Here is a 12174-nt window from a genome sequence, read left to right as displayed (position 1 = left end):
TTCCGTACTATTTCAATTGCACTGGACTGAGGAATATTGGTATATAAAGCCTGAATATCAAGAGTAACCAATAGAGCCCCCTGAGGAATGGAATGGGACTCCTGAAGCCAAGCAAGCATAGACGTAGTGTCCGGGGTCTACCCCGGTTATGTCTACCCCTAGATGGATCGCAACAAACTTTCCCGCCAGCCCAGAAAAATCACGTATGCACAGTCGTCAAGCGGGGAGGACCCTACCTCTGATTCTAGTAGTTCAACAGTGTCAGGCCCGGTACAAACTCGCTCCACCTCAGTAAATTTTCAAGGGACGGCCTCCCACAAAACAGGAGGCCTTCGGACCACCAGGGGGAGACGCCCTCCGAAACCCTGACAGGGGCACATAATGTGTTCAATTTATCCAGCAGGAGCCTATCTGTCAGTGAGATGACAGTTCTTTCCAAAGGGTTGTCATTTGTTCCGTTCACAAATTACAACCCTTTGGATACTAGGATAAATCTGTATAAACTTACCAGAAAATGTAACTTAAAACTCTTTTTTCAGGACAAAAATAGTGATCTTGGTCCTACGGGGCTGCATAGACCTTCGACTTGGAATCCCCCTGGGATTCTGGACCCGCACATACAAGTGTTTCATAACCTGGTTGAGCAAGATATTGCTAGTTTAGAAAGTCAATCTTCCCACATCAGGCGCAACATGTCACTTGAGATGACTCAATCGTTACAAGCTTTGGCTCAGGATCCTGACATCGTCATACGTTCAGCTGACAAGGGTGGCGGGATTGTAGTTCAGGACACAGTTGCTTATGTTGATGAAGCCCGTAGACAACTTAGTGATACGCAGTATTACAGGGCTTTACCTTGTGACCCCACAGTAGATATCTCTGATTGCATTCAACATATTCTTTTACAGGCGTTAGAAAAAGGGACGATCACAGATAAAGAGTATCGATTTCTTCATCAAAACCATCCAGTCATCCCTGTAATATACTTCGTCCCCAAAATACATAAAAATTTAACTCTGTGTTAGAGCCACTGTCTGACTTTGTGGACTTCTACCTCAAACCCTTAGTTTCTGGAGCGAAATCATACATAAAGGACACTACATCTATGCTTGCTTGGCTTCAGGAGTCCCATTCCATTCCTCAGGGGGCTCTATTGGTTACTCTTGATATTCAGGCTTTATATACCAATATTCCTCAGTCCAGTGCAATTGAAATAGTACGGAAACACTTATGCACACTTCAGTTATCTACAGACAGAGTGGAGTTTTTAGTAGCCATTGCTAGCATAGCGTTGCACCAAAATTATTTTATGTTTGATACAGAATTTTTTCTGCAAATTCAGGGTACTGCCATGGGGGCAACCATGGCCCCGTCTCTAGCATGTCTCTATGTATCTGACTTTGAAGAAACATATGTCTATACGTCCACATATGCCTCGGAGATCTATGTGTGGAAACGCTATATAGATGATGTCTTCCTGATATGGACAAACACCTTAGAAGCTTTTCATCAGTTTTTACAGTGGCTCAACACATGTAACCCGCACCTACAATTTACCTCATGCATCTCGCATTCTCAAATAGCTTTCTTGGACATTTTCATCACCTTTGATAAGGGAGTTTTTGAAACTTCCATACATCGCAAACAGACTGACAGGAACACTTTACTTCACTATGACAGTTATCATCTTCGTCACCTGAAGGACAACTTACCCGTGGGTTAATTTTTAAGACTCAGGCGTTTGTGCAGTAACAAGGAAGAATATAAAATCCGTTCTGGAGACATGTGGCAACGATTTAAGGAATGTGGATATCCTCATGGTATCATAAAAAAAGCCTACAAACGGGCTTTATATGCCCACCGTTCTTACCTGTTACAGCATACTCCTGACCATTCTGATGCCCGGATGGTCTGCACGCTCCCTTACTCATATAAAGCATTTGCCATAAAGAAGATTATCAACACTCACTGGCACATTCTTCAGGTGCACCAAAGTCTTGCACAACCTCCTCTGTTTGCATATTCTAGAGGCAGAAATCTACGGGATTGCATATCCACTTCTTATTTTGTCAGTAAGCCAGATAGCACATTGACGCAATCCAAAGGTCATTTTAAATGTGGACATTGTACCACTTGTGTGCATGCATTGGAAACCACCTGCATCCAACATCCTAGTTTACCGAAGAATTATTTTTTACGTCATCACACTGATTGCGACACGCAGGGGGTCGTTTATATGATCCTTTGTCCATGCAAAATGCTTTACATAGGACACACCACCAGAAGTATTAAGACACGCATCATTGAGCATTTGAGTAAAATCAGAAGGGGTGACATGAGTGCCCCTCTTGTTCAACATTGGCATGCCATTCCACACCAGCTACAGGATTTACAGTTCGTTGTTCTAGAGGTGGCTCATTGTAACAGAGGGGGAAATGCCCAAGCCTGGTTGTGGAAACACGAACAGAGTTGGATATTCCACTGGCAGACGGTGTCTCCTGCTGGTTTAAACAAAGAAGTGGAGTGGTGGGCGTTTCTCCACTAGATGATTGACACTTCTTCCACTGCATAAATATCGGGCGCTCAGCTGAGCGCTTACGTCACAGGAAACAGAAAAATTATTCTTTGAATCAGGTATCCTGCCATCAGCGCCGTGAGCATTGTGTTTTACTAGATAATTTATTTGTATCTTTAGCACTACAATCACATGCATCATGTTTTGTTTTTGTGTGTTTAAGACACGTATTGAATTGAACTTTACCAGCAGCCTAGCGGGTTCTCTGAGGAAGCCAGGGCGGCGAAACGCGTCGGAACCTAGCTTAACCAACGCTGTTTGTATTTTTCAAGCTAAGTCTATTTTTGAAGTCACTATTTTGAAGTTATTTAATAGTTGGACATTAATTTTCTCTATATGGTTTATTGAAACCTATGAGCACTCTCAATAAGCGCTTTGAAACACCTTTTACTGTACAATGGTGCAATGATAGATACCATAAGAATCTCTACAGGGGTTTGTCCCCACATCGAGTTCTTACATTCCATCTTGGATTCTGAGCACCACTCAAGGTTAAAAGGCATTTGAAGTAGCTTTATTGTTCCTATATTAGTGTTTGTGGGTAAAAAAATATCCCCAGATTTTATATTTAGGTACGCTTTTTATCATTGACTCTTGAGTGTGCTTACAATGCAAAAGTAGCATTTGTACTGACAACTGCTTTTTTCAGGGTACCAATGGATCACAACTCTGGGACACAGCGTTTGCTGTCCAAGCCTTTCTGGAGGTACATTATCATCTTATCTGTGTTTGATCTTTCTCTCTCACCATTTTTTCTTTATTTCTTCCCCTCTGGCATTTTCTGGAAAGCCATCATGAATGGCCTTTGTTCCCATACACCTGCCTACTTGGCTCTCATCATAGAGACATCTTACAGAACTCAGTTTGACTTGTCTTTCTGAAGACCAAGTGCAAAACTATGATCTTCAGAAAGTAGGAAGCAACTTTAAAAAATAAGTTTTTTTTTGTAGTTTTGTAGAGAGTAATTCTTTAAAATTTGGTTTAACTGTATGTACCTAGATCACAAAATAACACTCACATAGTATTTGATTTGATAATCTATGCACATATATGTGCACCCCAATCACGCTGCACCCAAATTCTGCCAATGTGAGTGCCTACCAGCAAAGTATGCACAACCACAGCTTGGTGAATACTTACAGAATACCAAGTAGATAAAAAATTGTCATCTATGCACATTCATGCTGCCTAAAATAAGGCTACCCCTTAAGGAGGTGTAATTTTCCAAGCAACCTGATTATGTAGAATTGCATTTTAAACACTTAAGTAGGTGTTTATTGAAGCATAGAAAAATGAGAGCAGATAGACCATATAGCCTATTCAGTCTGCCCATCCATACCATGTATTATCCCTTCCTCTCCCTTAAACATTCTATGTACTTGCCTCAACCTTTCTTGAATTCAGATACTGCCTTTGTCTCCAGTACCTCTACTGGGAGGCTGTTATATTCATTTACCACCCTTTCCGTAAGAAGGTTTTCCTTAGACTATTCCTGAGTCTGTCATCTTCACCTCTGCAAATAAAAATTAGGTACTCAGAAAACATTGTACCTGCTAGATGGAGAATGAACAGAGCAGGAACAGGTATAGCCAGTAGGAAAAAGGAGGTATAAGACTCTGGTGAGACCTCATTTAGAATATTGTGTACAATTCTGGAGACCGTACCTTCAAAAAGATTTTAAAAGGATGAAGTCGGTCCAGAGGAAGACTACTAAAATGGTTGGTGGTCTTCATCATAAGATATATGGGGACAGACTCAAAGATCTCACTCAATATGTATACTTTGGAGGAAAGGCGGGAGAGGGGAGATATGATAGAGACGTTAAATACCTGTGTGGCATAAATGCATGTGAGGTGAGTCTCGTTTGAAAGGAAGCTTTGGAATGAGAGAGCATAGGATGAAGATAAGAGGTGATAGGCTCCAAAGTAATCTAAGAAAAGGGTGGTAGATGGGTAGAAGAGGAGGTGGAGACAGACTGTGTCTGAATTCAAGAAAGTGTGAGACAGACAGGTGGCATCTCTTAAGGAGAGGAGGAGATAGTGGATGCTATGGATGGGCAGACCAGATGGACTATTTGGCCTTTTTCTGCCATCATGTTTCTCTGTGTATTTTATAAATTGTGGTATGCAGCCTATGTCTGCTAGGTGTGTCCCTAGTGCAGAGCCCAGTTTAAAGGCCAACCCTTCCCCCAGTGTTACCAATAAACCTTTTCTTGATTCTCCTGATGCTATTTCTCCCTTGCTCTCTAGAGGAAGTCAGAGAGCACGAGTGCAGAGCACCCATCCCCCTCTCAGGCCCAGGGTTGCTGATGGGAAATACTTCCCACCTGAGGGTTGGGGGTGGGGCTGCAAACTAGTTGCCCAGAGAGGAAAGCTCCTGGGAAGTCAGTTAAAAGGAGGAGAGGCACAGGACAAGGAGGAGAGCTCAGGGCTGGGAGATACTGATGGCAGTTCTCCACTTGAATGTATGAAGCTGATGGAAGCCGGAGAAGAATCTGTTTCCAAGGAGAATGAAGAATCCCAAGCCATGGAAATTGACCTAGATTCTTCTGCAGCTCCAATGAGTGAAATTCTTCCAATGGAAGTGGGCTTCATGGAAGGCAAGCTGCTCGAGGAATAAATGTGAGTGGCTGTGACCTTATATGAAGGACTTCCATGGTTATGTTATGCCTTGTAGGAGCTTTAGAATCCAAGAGCTCCAGAAGATTTGAAAGACTTTTGTGAAGATTTTTATTCTTTGTGTTTCTCTTCCATGAGAAAAGACTGTTACCAGCCCAGGTAGTGGGGGTTCGCCTCACGTATTTTGTGGTGGGATAGTGGGCCTGTTTGGCAGTGTATCACCACTACCTGCCCAGTATTCTAGCAGCTGGGTAAGTCACAGCCGTAGCTCTGACTAGTGCTGTGGTAGTCAATTCAAAGACTGTTTGTATTTTGAATATTTTGTTTTTCATTGCTGGGAAATGAGTAGGGGCTGAAGCCAATAGCCTGAATCTTTGAAAAAGACTTGAACTGGGACATTTCCACTTTTTGGACAGTTTGCTGTTTTGTGTTTTTTTTTTTTCTTTTTACTGTTTTGGGACTATTTGCTTATCTCAGAAATATCCTTACAAGGTTTATGTTTACTACCAGTGCAAGAATAAATCCTGAGTTTGATTTAAGTAACTACCCTTACCTGGTGTGGCAGTATTTTCTTCCGCTATTATTTTCCTTGTGCAGCTCACCGTGGCTCACAAGAGCACAACTCCTGTGTCCCAGCCGCTCAGGGTCCATTGTCCTGAGCCGGTTGGTGACAAAATACATACATGCACTAGTTCTTGCTGGCACACGCATGTACAAGTTTATCTGCTAGGGCATCCTGTTATACAATAAAATTACACTTCAGATGCCACTTAAGAGCAGTACTGTTCTGTTTGTCATCTCTGTGATTCTGCCCTGTACTCACATGCTATTGTGGCAGATCCCTGTGAATGCTATTTCTCTCCCTCTAAGACCCATCTTTTACTCTAAACATATACAAGCTCCTCATCTCCTGCAGATCTCTAATGAAATAACTGGTGTTTTGTTAATTAAATCTGTGTTGATGGTTGGAAGCCTTCCTTTAAAGTTATGTTAGAGAGAAATACCCAATGAAGATTTTGATGATTTGTGTTCTAGAACCATGGAGGATTGATGATATGTAACTTTCCTGCGGGTTTTCTGCTACTTTTAGTGGTTTAATGTGATGTATTGAAAGTATTTTATGTATGTTGTCCTCTGAACCATTGTGAATGTTTTATTTTGTAAACCGCTCAGTTATAGGCGGTCAAGAAATTTTAGAAATAAATAGATAAAAGATATCTTTATTTAAACTGTAATTTTTCAGGAGGAAACATGAAAATAAATGGATCTTTTTTATTTTTAACCTTCTCTTCCATTTCCTCACTGTAATTCTTACTTTTTTCTTTCATCCGTCCTTCCTTTCCCTTCACTGCCCCTTTTCACATTCTGTTATCTTGCTCCTTTCTTTTAATTTCTTTTCTTTATTCTTTCGTCTTGTTTCTCCCTATTCCTTGCCTGTTTTCTGTCCCTTCCTATTCTTTTATTGCCTCATCTCTACCATATTTTATTTTTTATCTCCTATCTTTATTCTTGCCCTTAGGCTGGAGCTCAGGACTGTGTAGAGTTTGTTTCCTCTTTAGAACATGCACACACATTTCTCAGGATTACGCAGGTGAGAATCAGATTATGTATGATCCAGGTTGTTTCTTGTAATACATTTTTCTTTATTTCATTTCATTGAGGCTACATTTGTCTTTATTACAGCCTCTCTGTTGGGATATTCCAACCTTATATATTACGCCAGTATCCTCAAACAATACCTCTCCGTCCAAGAGGGGTTTCTCATTAGAAATCGATAAGGTGGCTTACCCCAAACTCAACACATGGTTGCACCATCCAAGAAATAAAAGAGCCTATCATAGCTGGACCTCACACACAGTCTCTATCCAAACACAAATAGCACGTTAAGGCCCAGGGACCATTTAGCCTAACCGACACAGATGACACTGACCTCTGTAGCTGACTGCCCTGATCAGTTGCTGAATGCTGCAACGTTTCCACCTGTGCCGACACCGGACACCTCCTCAAATACAGTGTGGGCCTCAAAACACTCCCAGGCCGCAGAGAATGACGCAGGGATCTCGTCAGCACTGCCAGGAAGCTTAGCTTCCATGCTCCCTCCAAAGTCATGCAGCATGAAATCCTGAAACCCCGATGCTCGGCGGCGCTCTGCTTGATGCGCTCCCTCTGACAGTGCCTGATGCTCAGCGATGCCACGCCCAAAGTTCAGTGCTGATGCAGTGGCACACATCCATCGACACTCCTTGCTGTGTTGTCTTCCTGAAACATCTGGTGCCTGCCACTGCTGGGAAGGGGGAACGGCCACTACTCTTTACCCACCAGCTGGACTAGGATGGTGGTCTGACCAGAGTGAGGAAAAAGGTAGGGCGAAAACATGGGCCCATGTCAACTTTCCCCTGGTACGCCGCTGAAAAGATGGCTGCACTGGGAGAAGGCCTGATTTTTTTTTAAATGCCTCTTGCCATGCCCTGCCCCTTTTCCCCTATTGGCTTTTCTGCTCCTCCCTCCTTATTTGTCCTGACCCAGGAGACCCCACCTTGTGTGGCAGGCTTTGCGAGTTGCTCCAGACTGCTTCTGTACCCCGATAATTGAGAACAGCCAGCTGTTTTGCCAATTTTGTTAGCTTCCTTAATTGTGGTTAGGATTTCATTGTCTCCCTATTCTTTGTCATATCTGGTAGAAATGCCATTGAACATCAGTAGCCAGCTCACAATATAATATAAGCAGGCAAGAGCCTAAATTACTTTGAATTTGGGTCCTGCAAGTTTAATACAAACAAATACAAATATGAATAGACAGCAGGCTAGGCTTTGCATTCGCTTCCTGCCCTGATTGGTCATCATTTCCCCATATACTCTGGTTATTTGTGTGAGAAGAGCTCTCCAATAACACACAGAAGAATAGTGTTTCCTGTCCCTACCCCTTCCCATCAAGGAATACTCTCTCTAACAATCTGGGATTTCATCTAGGGAAGCAATGCTGTTTCTAGTGCCCTTTGACTTCATTTACTAAATGAGTTTATTTATATTTGCTATATTGCCTTTCCTCTTTCTCCTTGGTGATTTTCCCCTTTGACATATGTTATTTTTATTGGTTTTTCAGGTTTTGGATAACCCTCCTGATTATCAGAAATATTACCGTCAGATGAACAAGGTACAGCTAGAGGAGGAAATGTTGGGTTCTCTGCTAATGATTGAAATAGAAAGACAGTGTTCTCCCCAGAAATTTTTTCCAGCCGGGTGGCATGAAAAAGTAGCTGGGTGGGGCGGGATTGGGAAATTTGGTGGTGGGGAAAATTAACCCCCTCTTTTACTAAGGTGCGCTAGCATTTTTAACATGCGTAAACCCCTGCTGTACGCAGGAAAACTAACACCAGCTCAATGCTGGCGTTAGCGTCTAGTGCGTGTAGCAATTCTGGGCGCACTAAGCGCAAGCTAAAACCACTATCGCAACTTAGTAAAAGGAGCCCTAAATGTGTACTATTTTTATTAGTCGATTATTATTATTTTCCAATGCTCAATATGACTTCCTTTTTGTGCCAGAATATTTTTACTAAATTTAAGAAGTATCCATTTCTAGAAGGGAATAATTAGATATTTGCCCTCTTTCAAATGGTATAGAGGTTTAAAAAAGGGAAAGGTGTTAATGAGATCATTAGGTTCAATCTAGCCATTTATTTCTGCATGAATTTACATGGAAACATAGAAGATGACGGCAGAAAAGGGCTACAGCCCATCAAGTCTGCCCACTCTGCTTATCCACCCCCTGTCTATGCCCTAATGACCCAATTTCCTTATCTTGACCCTCGTAGGGATCCCACATGGGTATCCCATTTATTCTTAAAGTCTGGCACGCTGTCTGCCTCGATCACCTGCACTGGAAGCTTGTTCCAATGATCAACCACTCTCTCTGTGAAGAAATACTTTCTGGTGTCGCCATGAAATTTTCCGCCCCTGAGTTTGAGCGGGTGCCCTCTTGTGGCCGAGGGTCCCTTGAGAAAGAAAATATCATCTTCCACTTCGACACGTCCCGTGAGGTACTTAAATGTTTCGATCATGTCTCCCCTCTCCCTACGTTTCTCGAGAGTGTAGAGCTGCAATTTGTTCAATCTCTCTTTGTACGAGAGACCCTTGAGCCCCGAGATCATCCTGGTGGCCGTCCGCTGAACCGATTCAATTCTGCGCACATCTTTACTGTAATGTGGCCTCCAGAATTGCACACAGTACTCCAGATGAGGTCTCACCATGGCCCTGTACAATGGCATTATGACTTCAGGCTTTCGGCTGACGAAACTTCTATTGATACAACCCAATATCTGCCTTGCCTTAGATGAAGCTTTCTCCACTTGATTGGCAGTTTTCATGTCTGCACTGATGATTACTCCTAAATCTCGTTCTGCTGAAGTCCTAGTTAAAGTTTCTCCGTTCAAGAAGTACGTCCTGCATGGATTTCCGCTTCCGAGGTGCATGACCTTACATTTCTTAGTATTGAAGCCTAGCTGCCAGGTTGAGGACCAACTTTCCAATGTAAGCAGGTCCTGCGCCATATAATTCTGCAAACTGCTTTCACTTACTATATTACATAGTTTGGCGTCATCGGCGAATAGTGTTATTTTACCTTGAAGCCCTTGAGTCAGATCCCCAATGAATATGTTGAAAAGGAGTGGACCCAGGACCGAGCCCTGCGGCACTCCACTGGTCACCTCCGATGTTTTAGAGAGGGTACCATTAACCACCACCCTCTGAAGTCTGCCACTCAGCCAATCATTGACCCATGCAGTTAGTGTCTCTCCTAACCCCATCGATTCCATCTTGCTTATCAGCCTGCGGTGTGGGACACTGTCAAAAGCTTTACTGAAGTCCAGGTACACGACGTCCAAAGACTCTCCCAAGTCCAACTTTCTTGTTACCCAGTCAAAGAAGCTGATGAGATTGGATTGGCAGGACCTACCCTTGGTGAATCCATGCTGACTGGGATCCCGAAGATTCCCTTCATTCAAGATCGTGTCCAATTTGCTTTTAATTAGTGTTTCCATGAGTTTGCACACTATTGATGTGAGACTCACCGGTCTATAATTCGCAGCCTCTGCCCTGCAACCCTTTTTATGCAGAGGAACGACATTAGCTAATTTCCAGTCCAGGGGAACTTTCCCCTTACTTAGGGAGAGATTGAATAGCTTAGCCAACGGTTTCGCCAGGACATCGCTCAATTCTCTGAGCACTCTTGGGTGCAAATTGTCTGGTCCCATGGCTTTGTTCACCTTGAGTCTTGCCAGTTCACTGTAAACTTCACCTGGTGTGAACTCAAAATTCTGAAACGGGTCTTCTGTGCTTTGTGTTGCCTTCAACTGCGGACCGTGTCCCGGTGCCTCACAGGTGAAGACTGAGCAGAAGTATTCATTCAGTAGTTCGGCTTTATCGGAATCTGCTTCCACGTAACTTCCGTCCGGTCTTCTAAGGCGTACTATCCCGCCTGTGTTCCTTTTTCTGTCACTAATATACCTGAAGAAGGATTTGTCCCCCTTTTTAATGTTTTTTGCCAGAATTTCTTCCACTCAAAGTTTTGCCTCCCTAACTGCCATTTTGACCGCTGTAGACCTGGTCCTATATTCTACTTTTGCCTCTCTTTTCTCCGTGCGCTTGTAGGAGAGAAACACTTTTTTCTTCTCCTTAATGAGGTGCGAGATCTCCGCGGTGAACCATTGGGGTTTATTGTTTCTTTGTCATTTATTTAATGATTTTATGAAACGGCTAGTTGCTTCATGTATGGTTGATTTCAGTGTTAACCACTTAGCTTCTACATCATCGGTCTCCGCTTGGTCCTGCAGTGTCCGATGGACGAAATCTCCCATGCGTGTGAAGTCTGTGCCCCGGAAATTGAGTACCTTTGTTTTCGTATTTGATCTAGGGAAGCCTTTCATAAGGTTGAACCATACTATGTTGTGGTCGCTGGAGGCTAGCGTATCTCCTACTGAGACCTCTGAGACACTTTCCCCGTTGGTGAGTACCAGGTCGAGGATCGCTTGGGCGCTAGTGGGCTCCGTTACCATTTGTTTGAGACGTGCTCCCTTTATGGAGGTTAAGAGCCTCCTGCTACCGCTGGTTGTCGCTGAAAATGAGTTCCAGTCTGCCTCAGGCATATTGAAGTCCCCTAGCAGTACAGCTTCTCCTCGTAGAGTGATATTCTCTATGTCTTCAATTAGTTCTGCGTCCACGTCTTCCAGTTGTCTTGGGGGTCTGTATACCACACCTAGATACAGGCATTTTTCTCTGCCTCTTGCCAGGTTTACCCAGAGGGACTCCCCGGTGTACTTGACATCTGTGATCCTGGTGGTTTTGATGTCCTCTTTAATGTATAGAGCTACCCCCCCTTCTAACCTGCCCTCTCTGTCTGACGAAGTAGATTGTAGCCCGGTATAGTCATATCCCACCCATGTGAGTCCGTGAACCAAGTTTCAGATATTGCCACCACATCTAGGTCGGCATTCCTTATTTCAGCCTCCAATTCTAGAATTTTGATACCTAAACTGTGTGCATTGACATACATGGCCCTCCATATTATGTGTTTGCTAAGTCCCTGTGAGGCGTATCCTACCCGAGTCGGTGTGACTCCTAAAGAACTGTTTGCAATGTGGGTACTTACCTTGGACTAAAAAAAAAAAAAAAAGATAAATATATATAGCTCATCCAGTCATACAAGAAATGGCTCTACAGCAGGGGTGCCCACACTTTTTGGGCTGCAAGCTACTTTTAAAATGACCAAGTCAAAATGATCTACCAACAATAAAATTAAAATAAAAACCCCACAAAGCTCACTGTACGCAGAGAAAATGTTAATTATTTATATTCCGCAGGTTTTCAAAGAGGTCAAGGCAGATGACTTTATGCAATGTCACCTCAGGAACAACTATACAAAAATAGACAAATATACCCCCTTACTTTTTACTAAACCTCAATAGCGGTTTTTAGCGCAGGGAGATGC

At 43.1% G+C, this 12174-nt stretch overlaps 1 protein-coding gene across 6 annotated transcripts in view; it reads left to right on the top strand.

Annotated features, from left to right (window-relative positions):
* LSS (lanosterol synthase) overlaps positions 1-12174 on the top strand; it is a 375740-nt gene that overhangs the window by 189581 nt on the left and 173985 nt on the right. For all 6 annotated transcript variants that reach the window (XM_033947192.1, XM_033947191.1, XM_033947187.1 and 3 more), the window contains exons 12-14: positions 3225-3281; positions 6713-6784; positions 8296-8346. In XM_033947192.1, the coding sequence (XP_033803083.1) occupies positions 3225-3281; positions 6713-6784; positions 8296-8346 (180 nt within the window). The remainder of the gene's footprint in view (positions 1-3224; positions 3282-6712; positions 6785-8295; positions 8347-12174) is intronic.

Source organism: Geotrypetes seraphini, chromosome 5, assembly GCF_902459505.1.
Source record: "Geotrypetes seraphini chromosome 5, aGeoSer1.1, whole genome shotgun sequence".
Taxonomy (NCBI): Eukaryota; Metazoa; Chordata; class Amphibia; order Gymnophiona; family Dermophiidae; genus Geotrypetes; species Geotrypetes seraphini.
The sequence above is the reverse complement of the archived record's forward strand: the minus strand, read 5'-3'. Positions and strand labels throughout refer to the sequence as shown.